Source organism: Crinia signifera, chromosome 19 (genome assembly GCF_055691185.1).
Source record: "Crinia signifera chromosome 19, ASM5569118v1, whole genome shotgun sequence".
Classification (NCBI taxonomy): Eukaryota; Metazoa; Chordata; class Amphibia; order Anura; family Myobatrachidae; genus Crinia; species Crinia signifera.
The window spans coordinates 45,235,641-45,251,534 of record NC_139226.1 but is presented as its reverse complement, the minus strand read 5'-3'; the positions used below and the strand labels follow the sequence as shown (position 1 = coordinate 45,251,534).

At 42.4% G+C, this 15,894-nt stretch overlaps 1 protein-coding gene across 1 annotated transcript in view; it reads left to right on the top strand.

Moving 5' to 3' along the window:
- The window catches only part of LOC146042469 (C-Jun-amino-terminal kinase-interacting protein 3-like), a 113,491-nt gene extending 104,107 nt beyond the window's left edge, over positions 1–9,384 (top strand). Inside the window, exons 23-27 of the mRNA XM_083162461.1 lie at positions 56–227; positions 2,964–3,077; positions 5,003–5,152; positions 6,881–6,982; positions 7,673–9,384. Coding sequence (XP_083018587.1) covers positions 56–227; positions 2,964–3,077; positions 5,003–5,152; positions 6,881–6,982; positions 7,673–7,782 — 648 coding nt within the window. The 3' untranslated portion in view covers positions 7,783–9,384. The remainder of the gene's footprint in view (positions 1–55; positions 228–2,963; positions 3,078–5,002; positions 5,153–6,880; positions 6,983–7,672) is intronic.
- Positions 9,385–15,894: the final 6,510 nt, after the last annotated feature.

Sequence of the window (15,894 nt, the reverse complement as noted above, 5' to 3'; positions counted from 1 at the left end):
CATTACATGTAGATCCATGTTTCAACCCAAGTCTAAAATGTTTGTTCTTCTGCAGAAATGGTTTGAAGCCACACATCGCGCTGAGAGCCAGGTCCGGCATATCGTTGCCGCCGGAGATGGCGTATGGGTGTCTGTTCGCCTGGATTCCATACTTCGCCTTTTCCATGCACAGACAGGGCAACCTTTACAGGAACTGGCGCTGGAGCCTTTCTTACAGAGAATGCTGGGTGAGTGCTACCACTGACAAAGAGACTTTGGGAGGATGTAGCAGAGCTTGGGGCGAGACAAAGTACCGGATAAGCAGTTGACAACTGTCATTTTTAAACACAGCCTGTAGCATGGCAGTTAGAAGCTGATTGGTCAGTATTTTAATTCTCTCCAATCATTTACATCTTATGTTCTCAAGCAATGGTGAAAAAATCTTTACAGTTGTCAAACTTTTCCATTCATTGATTCGTATTCAATTTTCAGGGGACAAATAAATTCAATCCAATGTAAACCAATAATTGTATTAGATGCTTTATAATACAGAGGGTGTAACCTACAAGATTACATTTTGGAGTCTGTGTACTAAAATGTGGGTTTTTAGAAGTGGAGCGGTTTCTTATATAAACCCAATAACGTTTTAGCTATAGCGTATAGAAGGTGTTACTGTAAGTATATGGAATGTTACATGTAATTGTATGCTTATAGGTAACATCTCCACTTCTAAAAGCCGCACATTAGTAAATATACCCCTTCGAGTCTATTACATAAATAGCAATAAAAAAAATAATAATAATAATAAAAGTGGACATAAACTTTTAGCCCTCATTTATCATTTTGGATATAGAGGTTGAGTATCCCTTATCCGAAATGCTCGGGACCACGAACATTTTTAATAAGGGATTATTCCGGATTTCAGAATATATATCTTTTTACATAGTTACCTGGTCCATGGCGACCAACCATGGCAACCGTCTTCAACAGCATCCACGGTCCCAAGGATGCATTGTGCTGGTGCGCCGGTGACGTCATCGACACACCCACGCAATGCATCCTTGGGACCGGTTATTCCACTGAAGATGATTTGGATGGCTGCCGTGGACACCGTGGGACAAGGTGTGGCGGGGAAAAAAAATATATATTCTGAAAACCCTACGGTTTTAGGAATATTTCGGATAAGGGATCTACGGTTAAGGGATACTCTACCTGTAATTATAACTATTCTAAAATAAAAGAACAGAACAAAATGCAATTATTTTAAAATGCTTAAATCCTAGGCACAAAGAGGGGAGTACTGACATCACAAAGAGTTTTGCTCTCCATGTCTTCTTTTTTTTATTTGTGTACAACATCATTTCCTAGCACCCGGTCTGTGCAGGTTGCAGGGCTTTGTTCTAATGGGGGAACCATATACTGTATGAAGTGATGTCACAATTTGTGACATCTTTGCAAAAACGGGGTGGGGTAAGGGGGGGGGGGGGGAGGAGCAGTCTCACTGTGCAATCCTTACTGCTCGCTGAGGGGGATATCCTTTTATGTCACGATTGCCGATCACGGGTAATAGGCTTGACCGGAGCTACCGAATAACCCTTGGGAAGCTGGCGCATGCCGCGGCTTCTGGGTGATTTGGTTCAACTAGCTCAGTTTGCAGTGATCACTGGTCTGCTTGAGGTGAAAACTCACAGGTTTCACTGAACGTGTGTGTGTTTCACTGCAAATTGGGTCTTTTATCAGGCCATCCACTCGGTTTTAATCGGTTAATCGATTAAAAAAAAAAAATACAATAAATTAAAAAAGGCGAAACATCATTACATTTAACTAGCAAATAAGAGATTGTTAGCATATATTTGGCCAAAGATATGGGCCAGCCCTCACTTACACTGTATGGATTATGCCTGATTCAATAATGTGAATTATTTAGGAACATTTAGGTTGAGGTGGTAGAGGGGTGCTAACCTAGACTGAAGCAATCACAAACTTGTATTTTGCTACATCTTCGCAGCAAGTGACTCAATCATTTCGAAACTTCCCTTTAATCTAGCTCAGTGGTTCCCAACCCTGGTCCTCCAACAGTCCAGGTCTCCACAAAGATTCAACAAGTGAAATAATTAACTCCCTCCGTGGATCTTTTAAAATGTTTTAAAACATTCACCAGTCCCTGCCCCAATGGAGCTTATAATCTATTTTCCCTATCACATGTACACATACACGCAGACATTCTATGGTTAATTGTTGTTGGGAGCCAATTGACCTACTAGTATAGTTTTGGATTGTGGGAGGAAACCAGGAGGAAACCCACGCAAGCACGGGGAGAATATACAAACTCCGCACAGTTAGGGCCATGGTAGGAATTGAAACCATGACCTCAGCGCTGTAAGGCAGTAATGCTAACCACTACACCGTCCATGATGCCCGTGATTGTTAGTACTTTTTATTGTTAACTTTTATGTAGCACCGGCATACTGTGTCGTATTTGTCATATGGACACAAAAAAACTAAATTGGTTATTTTCAGTCAAACAAACCGATCTATTCATGAAGCACTGAAAAGAGTGGGGAAGTGAGCCAGTGGAGAATTTGCATATGGCAACCAATCAGCTGGTATGTATAATTTTATACAATGTTACTTCAAAGCTGATTGGCTGCCATGGGCAAATTCTCCACTAAGAGTTGAGTGACCTGCTCCTGGTCTATTGGAAAATAGGAGTTTGAATTCATGAGGTAAATTCCTGGAGACGGAGGTCCCGGGGCAACAGTGGTGGGTGTGACTCCATACAGCCCCGCCCCCACTCCAGAACGCTGCTATGCTACACATATAAAGTAAACGTTTTACAGGAGTTTTGATTAGTCTTGTACTGGATTAGCAGACGAATAAGAACCACAATGGCAAATTGGAATACTGGTAGTAATGTATGTAAAGAGTGAATCAAATAATTAGTATAAAAAAACTAAAAATAAAGCATGCAAAACTCTTTACAGGCTCCAACGTCTTTGGCATGTCTATGGCACAAGTGTCTGCGCTGTCGGCGTTCTGTGGCTTCCTGTGGGTGGGAACTACCAACGGAGTCACTGTGGCCATTCCATTCTCCAAGGGTAAGAAGTATTCATTTGGGTGAATGATGCTGTTGATAATAAAGTTCTAATTAACCTATTGTGTTGAAGATCCGTATAAGCTACATGTCATGGTAACTTTTTATAGGCCTAGAGTCAGGGCCGCTGACACCCAGTGCTGCCAATATCCCGCGGCATGACATCGAGTAGCTGTATTTCGTGGGTGTGGATTAGTATATAGACAGTGTCTAGAAAGACAGTCAATAGGTCAACATTGACATTAAATGTTGACAGAGTCAAAAGATGTGAGAAAGGTAGACCCCTAAAAAGGTCAACATAAGATTTAAAACCTTTTTTTAATGTCCATGTCGATTCATGTCAACATGAACCCCCAATTAGTGTAAAAGGCACTACCATTCCTGTGGACTACAACTGAGAACAGCAAAATATGAAAAAGTCGCCAAAAAAATTAAGAAAAAAAAATTGGGATAAACTCATGTCGACCTTCTCGCTGTTGGCCTTTTTCATGTTGATGATTTGGGGTCGGCCTATTGACTGCCTATCTAGGCACTATAGATCTTTCAGCCGCAACTGTATTTCACTATAGTCCCTTACCTATTCTATCTGAATAAATAATTAATTGCAAAAATCCCCAGGATGCCATTAATGTATTTCTTTAATGTTTTTTCTTTACTTAACATACTTTTACATATTTATGTATTCTGTAAACTATGTGTGTACAGATGTGTCCTCATAACCTAGCCTAATAAGCTATTCTGCGTATTAAGCCGCTCGGAGATGTGTGCACAGATGTGTCATCATACACCTAGCCTAATAAGCTATTCTGCGTATTAAGCCGCTCGGTGATGTTTGCACAGATATGTCATCATACATCTAGCCCAGGTATGGCCAAACTATGACCCTCCAGCTGTTGTGAAACTACAAGTCCCATCATGCCTTGCCACAGTTTTGCTATTAGGGGATGCTAAAACTATGGCAAGGTATGCTGAGATCTGTAGTTTCACAACAGCTGGAGGGCCATAGTTTGGACATGCATGCATGATCTAGCCTAAATACGCCATTCTGCGTATTCTGTCGCTCGGAGAGGTGTAGTATCTTTTTTTTCTTTAAAATTTGCATCTTATTCACTTAGACGACCCAGCAAAAGGCCAATCGCAGTACACTAGAGATGCTGGGCTGCAGCTTTACCCACATATGAATTAGGTTTGAATACATAAACCAAGTCTCAGCATTGGAAGTGCCGTGAGAAAAAGTCATAGCATTTCAGATTCCAATTCAGGCTCAGTCGTGACAGATGTGCTAGTGTCACACATGGAACTGATCTATCTAGTCTAGCAAAGCAGTTTTGTTGCTTCCAGCTTTATTTGTGCAAATAAAACCACATTTTTGCCCTTATTCAGATCTGATTGCAGTACAAATTTGTTCTCAAAATGGGCAAAACCATGTGCACTGCAGGTGGGGCAGATGTAACATGTGCAGAGAGAGTTAGATTTGTGTGAGTTATTATGTTTCTGTGCAGAGTAAATACTGGCTACATTATTTTTACACTGCAATTTAGATTTCAGTTTCAACACACCTCACCCAAATGTAACTCTCTCTGCACATGTTACATCTGCCCCACCTGCAGTGCACATGGTTTTGCCCATTTTTTAGAACAAATTTGTACTGCGATCAGATCTGAATAAGGGCCTTTGAGTGAAAAAAGACTCTCAGCATTAGATCCTACATGCCAGTTGAATAACCTTCGTTACATGCACGTGGGCAGTATGACTGGCGAGTTACTGAGCGCCCATACACGTGTGTTTTGCAGCAATACAATGGGAGTCTATTCACCTAGGGCACCTGGAACCTTTAATCAGGCCCTGTCTGTAGGATCAGATTTTGTTTTCTGTTTGGGTTTCGGTCTTGCTACTATACCATGAGGCTGACTTTTGATCTTCTTACAGAAATGGATTCGCAGGCTGGACGTATAAGTGACAGTGAGAAATGTTCTCAGGATCTCGGTCCCCAAAGGGGTCCCTACTGTTCTATGGAAAATGCACAAGTCTCATTCCATGGTCACAGAGATGCTGTCAAGTTTTTTGCATGTGTTCCAGGTAAGCACCCAAAAAATTTGTAAACAAATTTTATTGATCCCCGAGGGCTATCAAATTAGCCCCGATAAACCGACGTGAGCTGAAGATGGTAAGGGATTGTGTTTCATATGTGGGGCTGCTGCCGTGAAGACACACTGGTTTCACTGAACCTCACTGTGCATTTGGGAGATTTCTTTTTTCAGGATTCCTTATAGGATCCCCCGAAAATAAATATTGACAAAAAAAAAATCACAAAAAAAACTGACATTTTTCGCTCCCAATCATTTTGCGTCCCTTTTTGGATACCCCCATAGAGATCTGTTATCAAAAATAAGAATCGTTTTTTATTTTTGAATCTTTTTTGTCTGCTAATTTGGAGCACTGAGCCTAAAATATGGAAGGTGACCAGTCTCCCCAGACTGTCATCCTTATTCTCATTTACTGTACTTGTGTGATAGTCATAAGCAGAGACACTTGATCGTTGTGTCTCTGTGTGACATTTCCAAGTAGTGGCCAGTTTTATTTTCTATTTCTGTTTTTTTATTTCTGTTTTTTTTTGTGTGTGAGTAAATGGTCACATAGAAAGATATGAGTTAGTGATAACAAGAACATAGAAAGGAGAAAAGAACGTAGATTAATTGCACAGTATGTGGATACTGACTGAGGTCACGATTCAGACATGACCGCAATTGCCTTTACAGCGGGGTAGGGGTGCTCTCTCCTTGCGTCCTTGGCATCTCCAAACACATAACAACCAGTTAAACCACGCTCCAATCGTGTTTCATCAGGTAGTGAGTCCCTGAGCCAATCACTGACTAAGCTTATATGAGTCACCTACTGGTGCAGGCACTAATTACTAGTAAGTCTGCTTTCAGGCTGAATGTCTAAAGCCCTAGAATGGGCTTCGTGGATGGAGCCTACCTTCTTTCTTACATCCACACCCCGGGAACCCTTATGTGGCTTTTACAAAAATCCCAAAAGCTCTCAACAGTGCAGCACATTGTGGTCTGTACTTTAGCACTCATATATATGTGTGTGTGTGTGTATATGTATGTGTATATATATATATAGATAGATAGATAGATAGATAGATAATGGAGAAGGCCTGGCACTCCCGCAGCTGGGTCCGAATACCCCGGTGCCTTCCAGGACAGGTAGGTAGAGTAATGGAAGAGGCGGCACTCAAATGGGATTTTTCAAAAGTGTATTGTGGCAAAAGAAAGGACCAACGTTTCGGGGTATTAATCACCCCTTTGTCAAGGTGCAAGTGGAAAATCCACCGATTTTCCGGCACCCTTGGTTCTTGGTACTGTGCCGGATTATCCATGGTAGACACATTGGCATCGCCACAGCTTTCCCTCCCACCCCCCACTACCAAAAGCCTAATCTCCCCCAGCCTAGCTCCCTCATACAGCCTAACAAAGCCCTTAACAGATGTTTGATATCCAGAAGCTCTTTTTGGTCTTGCCTTATAAAGATGCACAGTAGAGCATAACATTGAGAACTACTGTGGATAGGTGTCTCTCTCTCTACACGGGGGACCAGGGGCCCCTTCAAAATGTTCCTATCAGGCCCACGTTACGCTACGGCTAAAGTTACGGCTATGGCTCTGGCGACATATATAGAATGTGCAGCCAGATAGACTTGGGAGGTGGGACCCATATATGGTTACTCTGGGAATTATTTGTACAAGAGATTCCTTCCTGCTAAATTAATTATATTTAGAAAAAAATGTTTTTAACATTCCAGGTTGTATCAACCCATCATTGCCAGTAGAGGGCAGTGAAAATACAGGCAACTCCAGTATGTTACTGATGAGTGGCGGAGAAGGATACATTAACTTCCGGATCGGTATGCATTTTTTTATGTTCCTGTTACATTACATATGACATATAATTGACATTATATTATATCTCACCAAGCTACTGTATTATCCAAATGTATTACCATGCTAAAGTGTTTCTCGTTCACAAAATACAATAAAATATTTCAACAATAATGGTTATTGAAGTACTATATAATCTACTTTTCCAATCAAGTATTGTGATGGAACCAGGGGCTAAGGGGGGGGGGGGGGTCGACTTATCAAAGTTTGGAGACAGATCAAGTGGATCGAGAGAAAGTGCCAATCAGTTCCTCACTGCCATTTTGAAACAATGGGTGAGATTTAATAGGATGAGATATTCAGAAAGTGAGAGATTTGGGAAGAAATCTCCAGGTTTTTTTTAAAGCGGCAATCATTTACACTGCAAAACCAGTTTGATTTTGCAGTGTATATGATTGCCGCTTTAAAAAAAACTGGAGATTTCTTCCTAAATCTCTCACTTTCTGAATATCTCATCCTATTAAATCTCACCCATTGCGTTTAAAAGGTCAGTTAGCTGATTGGTTGGTTCTTTATCTCCACATTTTGCTAAGTCTCCCCCCATTCATATTTAATATTGAATCCAAGACCACAGTGCTTTGTGGCAACAATGCTATACAGGTTACATACTGTACGGTACTTTTTTTAATGTATAGCTTTCTCATTGATGATTCTAGGTGATGAAACCGGTGACACGGATGAGGGCTATGGAGATCTTCTGCTGACAGCTCCCAGGTACAGGAGGTCGGAAAGAAGCCATCTCATAGTTTGGCAGATGCTGACTTGAGGACTAAAGAGAATTGGCTGACATGACAGTACGCTGACGAGACGGGCTCTCTATCGAACGTTGGAAAAATGTCTATTTATTCTTTTGCCCGCTGACAAAAAGAGAGACTAATGTGTTCTCTTGACTCTGGGATCCTCTCAGCTTTACTTTGGGTAGAAGGTATTTTGCCTTAATGCTGACATTCTGGGTTTTGTGCAATTTGAGTCTGTAAAATACCATGAAGTTGTGCCGTGGATATTATTTCTCGCTCTCCTTCCAGCCAGTGACATTTTCATCTCTTGGACTTTCAGAAATACTGCGGTCCTTTTTGGGACTTAAAAAAAATGTGTGCGGTCAGTCTCGTGCATTTTGTGTGGTGGCTGCTAATCTTTCTCTAAATCACGCACAACTAATGTTAAAATGGTGAACAATATGTATTGTTTAATACTTGTGCCGTTCTCTTATGTTAGCAAGGCATTATGCATCTCCCGTGCAATCTGCGCACTGCCAGTAGTTACTGTAACAAGGTGCTGCCACCTGTCTGGCACTCCAGGTATTGCAGCTCTTGTTGAGCTGGAAGCTGAAGATTGTATTTGAACTCAGGGCTTATTGCTCGACGCCTTAAACTCTACCAGCATTATCTAGCTCTATGGTGTAACCGACATCTTGTCAGTTATTTACATCATTACAAAATGTGAAACCTGCCCACTCAGATAAGCACATGCAACACTGGAATGTAATCTGGGGCATTTTTCTTCTGCTTGAAGCCATTTGTCCATATGTTTGTCAGTTTTACCTCCTGTTACATGGGATAGCAGCTCAGAATACACAAGTTTCATCCACTGATAAGGCAATATGAACCAGGTTTGGGTAGGTAGACATCAGGCCGATATTGGCACTTTTTGCCAAACTGTAACCTCAAACCGTGCATACCCATAAGTCGCATGCTATATAGTCTGGTTGGCTGTACTTCACGGCCAACCGGGCGATATCGTATGAGGCTCTGTGAATATAGACCTATTGTTCCTTCGTTCATTAAATCGCCTGATGCATACGGCCAGTTGATGGTTTGGAACGAAGGAAAATCGTCTTGGTCATCGTCCCTAATGGCTATTGTTCTGATGTATACCCACCTAAGTCTCCCTTTGCGTCAAATGTGGGGGTGAAGAATTGATCCCTGACCATCTCCCCATGGGATCAGGCAACTAATAGTCAGTGTTTAAATTAATGTTCATCTTTTATGGTGTGTCCATTACTGTGTCAGTCGAGAAAAACACCTATTTTATTCGAATGCAAAAAATGATCAAGAATGTAACCTATTTTTATACACAAAAATGTATAATTTATTACATAAATGTGCAAGATATTATGATTCACGTCCTTATTATTTGAGAGCTTTTTGACCTTCCAGCAGGCAACAGAAATCAATTCTAACAATTCGATACGCTCTCTCCTTTCTTCTAATAGTCGAAAAGAATCAAATCTTGTCATTTTCTTTTCTTTTTAAATAACGATCTCCTTTTACAAACTTTTTTTTTTTTTTTTTTAAGTTTGGGCTTTTTGGTTTACACAATATAACAATTGTTCTTGAAATAAGTATAATTAAATATGTTGTGTCTGAAATCATTGTCCAAGTTCTTCGTGATATGAAGAGTTCACGTATTTATTGGCTGTACATTAGTATATGTGTGGGTTCAGATTTCCTGTTCATGTATAAGATTTCACTTGTGCTTCATCTTACGCGCCATTAGTATTGTCAACTTAGCGAGTCCTCTTTTGAGCTGCACCATGTATAGTGCTTCATCAACTTTTTGTGGCATTTGCATATAGGACCTTATTCATGTCCTCTTGCAAGGGCTTATGCGTTCGCACGGGGCAATAGTTTTTGACTGCGCATGCGCTGGGTGCGTGTGCCCACCGCGAACAACCTGTTTGCAGGGTGCACGCACCCATCCTTGGTTGAGTGCGGCAGGTTGGCCCATTAGTATATGGGAACGCCCAGCGTTTCATGGGCGTTCCCATGAGAATGCTGGGCATTCTCATGCTAATACGGCCGTGACGGACATGCGGGGGGGGGGGGGGGGGGGGCAGGCAGCTGACATCACCGGAAGTCAGCTGCCTGCCCTCTTCCTCCTGAACGTGCATGCATATGTAAGGGTTCAGAGCAACCTGACATATGTGTGCACCTTCAACATCTTTTGATGGTCAGAGACCATTGAAAGATGTGGGAGGGTCCACTGACATGCAAATGGATTTTTATGTGTAACATCCATTCGCATGTTGTACGTGCCCTGAGAATGGTAGGCCGGTGTACCACCGTTCGCAAGGTGGGATCTGGTTGACTCGCAAGGATGTGAATTCGCATCAGAGCGAATCAACCAGAATCACCTCCATAGTCCCATGCATAGTGAGTGGAGGCTCACCAGGTTTCCCTGGTACTCTGATGGGCTAGTCTGACTCAGAATGAATGTTCTACATTAGAGAACTATCTGGACATTTATCTAGGTCCTCGGGGTCCACAGGATTCTATACCAAATCCAAGGAAATCAAAGATTGCAGCAACAATAAACTTATCTACTGAACATTATTCTAGCAAATCATTGTACTAACTCAGCAGGCTTTTCTAGAAGCAGTCTACTACGGTCTAGACTCCTCATTTCTCACCTCACGTTTCAGTATATTTTCTTCAACACTGTTGTCCATCTCATCTTCTTCTCTTGTGCTGTGTTTTGCTACCCCCCCTTCAGCCTTCATTCCACTTGTTCTGTATCCCTCTATGAATCCGCTTTAAACTCCACTCTCTTGCCGTCAAAGCCCTCACCCACTGTTCTCCTCCTTGTGTTTCTGTACTTCCTTGCTCCCCGTCACTGCCAATGACTGCCGATCCACCTGCTATCTGATCTTCCTCCCACCATTGCCTTCAAGATGTCCTGCCACTGTACTGTTGAATGTCCTTCCATACCCAGTCAGATTTCTCTCTAACCCAGCAGCCTTTTAAAGCCTTTAAAAAATCACATTTTCCTTCAAACCCACCACCCTTACTAATTGCCCAATTTCTGATTATGCCATATTTGTCCCCCTCTCCCTCCTTGTGTCCATTGCCTAGGGCAGTAGTTCCCAATCCTGGTCCTCAAGTACCCCAAACAGTGCACGTTTTTCAGCTCACCCAGCAGGTGCACACATTATTTAGACACATTTTAAAAGCTCCACAGGTGGAGCTAATTATATCACTCGTGATTCTGTGTGGAGACCTGGAAAACGTGCACTGTTGGGGGTACTTGAGGACCAGGGTTGGGAACCACTGTCCTAGGGGAAAGGCACTAGTGGAGATAATGTTACAATTAATGGCCTACATTGTAATTTTTTTTTTTTTTTGTAGCCCAAAGGGCACTCTTCCCTCTCTGTTCTCCATGTTGATTATGTAATGTGGTCCTGTAATGTGTGTTATATGCTTATCTGTTCTATATACATTGTGTGCAATCTGAAATAGCAGATTTCAGTGAGTTAAAAATTAGATTAGGCATGTCTCTATGGGCAAAAAGCTTGGTGTTGTGAACAACAAAGCAACCAATGGAAAGGCGCTGCAAAGAACACAATCAATGTGGATGCAGGTAAAAATATACAATGAATAAAAGTGAATTAATTACTCAAACTACAATATGTAGGTGGTACCTAGTGCTAGATTCAGTATAATGCTGCCAGCTGATCCACTATACTCAGCCATAAACAAAGTACAACAGCGGAATGTAGAGACCGTGCTATGTATTGAACTGTAAGTAGAACCTAACGAATCAATTGACCATAGTGTAAATATTCAGCAGCTATTTAATATATCTCAACAAATACTGTATGACAAATTGCTGTTTACACTATGGTCAATATGATTTTGTGCGCCTTCTCTGTGTTGAGGCATCTACAGGCAGTAATTACTTGACCCTTAATTCCAGGAGCTCTGTGGTAAATCATAGGACCTGTTTGTCCTGTTCAGAACTCCTACATTGTGCCAGTTCAGTTTGGATATCTCATACTTCTATAATAATGTTGAAGGTAATACTATATAAGGTGACGGGATACAAACTTTAAACTTCTTGGGCACCGCCACCTTTGCAGCTGCAATTATTCCTTCGTTTACAGTTTTTTAGGTTTTCTAGCTTAGCAATTAGTTTCTGAATGATGCAGATTTGTAACCAGTTTTTCAAAACTATGTTATAAGCTATTGGATGTAATTCAACTTGGATCGTTAATTAGAGAATTCACAAATCGAGTGACTGTCTAATGACTGTGCATGCATACCGTATGCAAGGGAAATAGTGACAGAAAATGTGTATGGATTGTAAACGCAATGTGGCCGCATTTGGGGGTAGTAACCTACCGTTTTCTGTGTCTGAAAAACCGCAGGTGTGCCCAGGCAATGTAAGGGTTGGTCTCTGATGTCAGCGCTGGCCTTGATCACCCTGTCTCATTTGCAGATTAGTGGAAGCCTCATAGCTACTCAGATTTGATTTGCACAGGCGGCAAGGTTGTTGTTCCGGGAATTGTGTATTTATCTGCGAGTGGAGAGTGATCTGTGATCGTTTTGCAATGAATTATCAAATTTGCATGGGGCATTTTCTCTTTCTGTCTGGGTGGCGGCTATCTACTCATATGGTTCTGTGGGGTTGGTATTGCGCTCCACTATTTGTAGTGTGTCTGCGGTGCAGCGGATTCTGGGTTCATTTGCCTATAGAACCCGGGCGTTGATACAGCAATTTTTGGTCAATTGCGCACTCGCTAGTGTGTCCAGTGATTGTGGACCTCTGGTTATTTCTATCCAAAATAGAAATAACCAGAGGTCCACAATCACTGGACACACTAGCGAGTGCGCAATTCACCAAAAATTGGGCTATCGACTCATAGTCATCTGTAACTTTCAGATTAGTGATCCATGCTGAATTAGGCACAGGGGGACAGATGTATTAAGCCTTACCGAGAGATAATGCAAGAGTGATAAAGAGAGATAAACGCCCAGCCAATCACCGCCTAACTGCCATGTCACAGCCTGTGTTTGAAAAGAGGCAGTAAGGAGCTGATTGGCTGGACGTTTATCTCTCTTTATCACTATTGCATTTATCTCTTGTTAAGGCTTAAAACTGCCCCATTGTCTGCATTATGTTTTTTTTGGCCATCATGTAGGTGTTGTGTTTCAGTTGTGATAGACTAATAATGGAGGAAGAGACGCTCCTTGGACTCTGGAGAATTTTAATCAGGGCACGTACAGTAAGTGCATTGAGGGGGATGTCTGGTGTGGATCCTGGACTTACCATCTAAGCAAGGTAGGGGGTGGCTCTACCAGGACACAGCCTGCAATGGAATGATGAAGACCTTCAGGTATTTTTGGATTCTTTGTAGAGTCACACACAGATTGTGGGAGCAATACTCGGTAGGTCATGAAGCAGTTGGCATATTAGGGGCAGAGATAGGGCATGTATTGGAGGTGGCATTGGAAGGAAACTCCACTGTCCTGTTGCTAATTGAGCATAAGAACCTCCAGTTAAAGTTCATTCAACAACCCTGGGAAGAGGTAATGTCCAGAAGAGATAGAATGCTCCTCTCTATTATAATGTCCTTTATTCTCCTAATTATACTGTCCTTTATTCTCATAGTTATACTGTTCTTTGTTCTCATAGTTATACTTTACATTCTTTTGTAACATATATGCATAAGAATGTTGGCAACATAACAACCTCCACTTGTATGCAGAGAATACAGTAAATGCCCTCAGTTACACTCTGGTGTATTGTACAAAGTCGTTCTAACACTTTTCAATGTAAGAACAATAATAGAAAATAATAAGTGTCTCAGATCAATGTACAAGTGTTCCCTACTGTGGCTATATCATCTAGTGGACAGGGGCCCACATGATTAGCACCATTTGTTCGGGAAAAGGCTCACATAAGGCAGTTACTGTTAAAACTAGTTTTAGGGATATGAGTTCAGGTAATTATTTTTGCGAGCAGGGGGTCCCCTATCTCAACTCCCAGTGCACCTTGACAAATGCTTTCTTAGCTTATGCTGAAAGGAGTATCATTGGGATGTTGAACTTCGCACCGTATCTGGTGCTAAGCCACCCTGTGCAGCTACCGCCCATCCGCTGGACACATACAGAGTTTGCGGTGGTCGGGGTTTCCACCATCTTTGGATCACTGCTGCACCGCTCCAAAAATGCCCTTAGGACGCTCGGTGCGGTGATACAGCCGGAAGGGGGGTGTGGCCAGAATGTACAAAAGACACAAAGGCTGGCTGTCCGTTAAGGAAGCTATCCAGATATACCAGCAGTGAGGGTGCCATCCCCAAGGCCCTCCACCATGTGCAATGGCACACAGCCCACCTTATAGCCCTGGTTGTACTGAAGGGCAAAACGAATTGCATCAACGGTCTTCATTAGCTTGGTACATGCATACATACATACACATACAGTGAATAAAGGCAGCACTTTAGGACTATGGGCCTTATTCAGATCTAAGCTCAGTACAAATTTGTTTGGAAATTGGGCAAAACCATGTGCACTGCAGATGGGGCAGATGTAACATGTGCAAAGAGAGTTAAATTTGTGTGGGGTGTGCTGAAACTGAAATCTAAATTGCAGTGTAAAAATAAAGCAGCCAGTATTTACCCTGCACAGGAACAAAATAACGCACACAAATCGAACTCTCTCTGCCCATGTTACATCTACCCCACCTGCAGTGCACATGGTTTTGCCCATTTTCCAAACAAATTTGTACTGAGCTCAGATCTGAATGAGTGAAAAAAGTCCGGTCACCCCTCCATCTCACACTTCCTCCATCCCTGTACCTCTCCATCCCCTTGTTCCCCCTGCGCCAGATTCAGTCACCGCCGCAGCAGCACAGCATGACACTGAGAGCGTCGGTGGGTGTGACGGCTGCCACAGTAGGGAGAAGTGACTGACAGGTGGGATGCTTTCACTGCGCATTGTGCGCCTGCTGCAGACCTTGCTCCTCTAAGCCGCTGCGGGGGCTGCGGCCCCATAGTTACGCCACTGGGCATCTGTATATAAAACAGACCATGTATCAATTGACTGTAGGCAAGGAAGGCGGCAGTGGAACAATATAGGAGTATCTAATGCCACATTGAAATCCCTCCAAACTTTCTTGGATTCAGGAAAAAAATGGCATGTTTCTGACTTATACTCAGTGTATTAGCCAATTTCACCTTGCGCTGTCTTATTGTATATTACCCTTCAAGAAAAGGAAACTGTATTTATTATCCGGAAGTTTGGATATACGCACAATTATCATGGAAGTATAAAACGCTATAAAATCCCCTGCAGCTTTCTTGGCTAAATTGCAGCAATGAAAACACTTGAAATAATAAGGATTATTTATTGTAGGGTCACTCCCTAGTCTTAAATGTACATCTTGTAGAAATATTATTTGAGATTTTCCTTTTCTAACTATAGTACCCAAGCATAGTATCATATCTACCCCCTTCAACAGTAAGAGAGGAAAGCTCAATATCACTTGTAATGGGCGTCCAAGCACAGAATAGACTGACTGATAACACTGTGATACACTTGTCCGATTTGGGATGAAGTGCTTCTGAATTTGAAAACTTTTTGAAAGACTGGCCAGATGCTGATTGGCTAAATCTCTCAGCCAATCAGCGTCCGACTAGTCTTTTCAATATGTTTTCAAATCCGGCAGTGCTTCCCGCCCCGTCGCCCAGCAAATAGCGCTACAAGCTCCCAGTTGCCGTTGCCTGGATGCTGCTGCCCACCCCCTACCCCCGCAGAAGCTCCCCAGGATTACTTGCAATAAATCGCATGCAATTTATTGCATGTAAAAATGGCACATCAAGTGCCAAACCGCAAGCGAGCCTCCCGGGGAGCAGCCTGGGGTCTCTCAAGGGCAAACTGGTCCTACTAGGACAAGTCGGACTAGTGTATGGGGGCCTCGTGTGAGGTACTGTAGACCAACAGTGACAACTGGAACGTCTATCACATATACCAGAGCCAGACTGGAAGAACTCTCCAGGGAAAATTTACTAAGATGGGGGTTCTAGTTCACATGAGATGTTGCTATGGGCAACCAATCAGATACTATCTATTATCTTCTAGAAGTGGCTAAATAAATAATG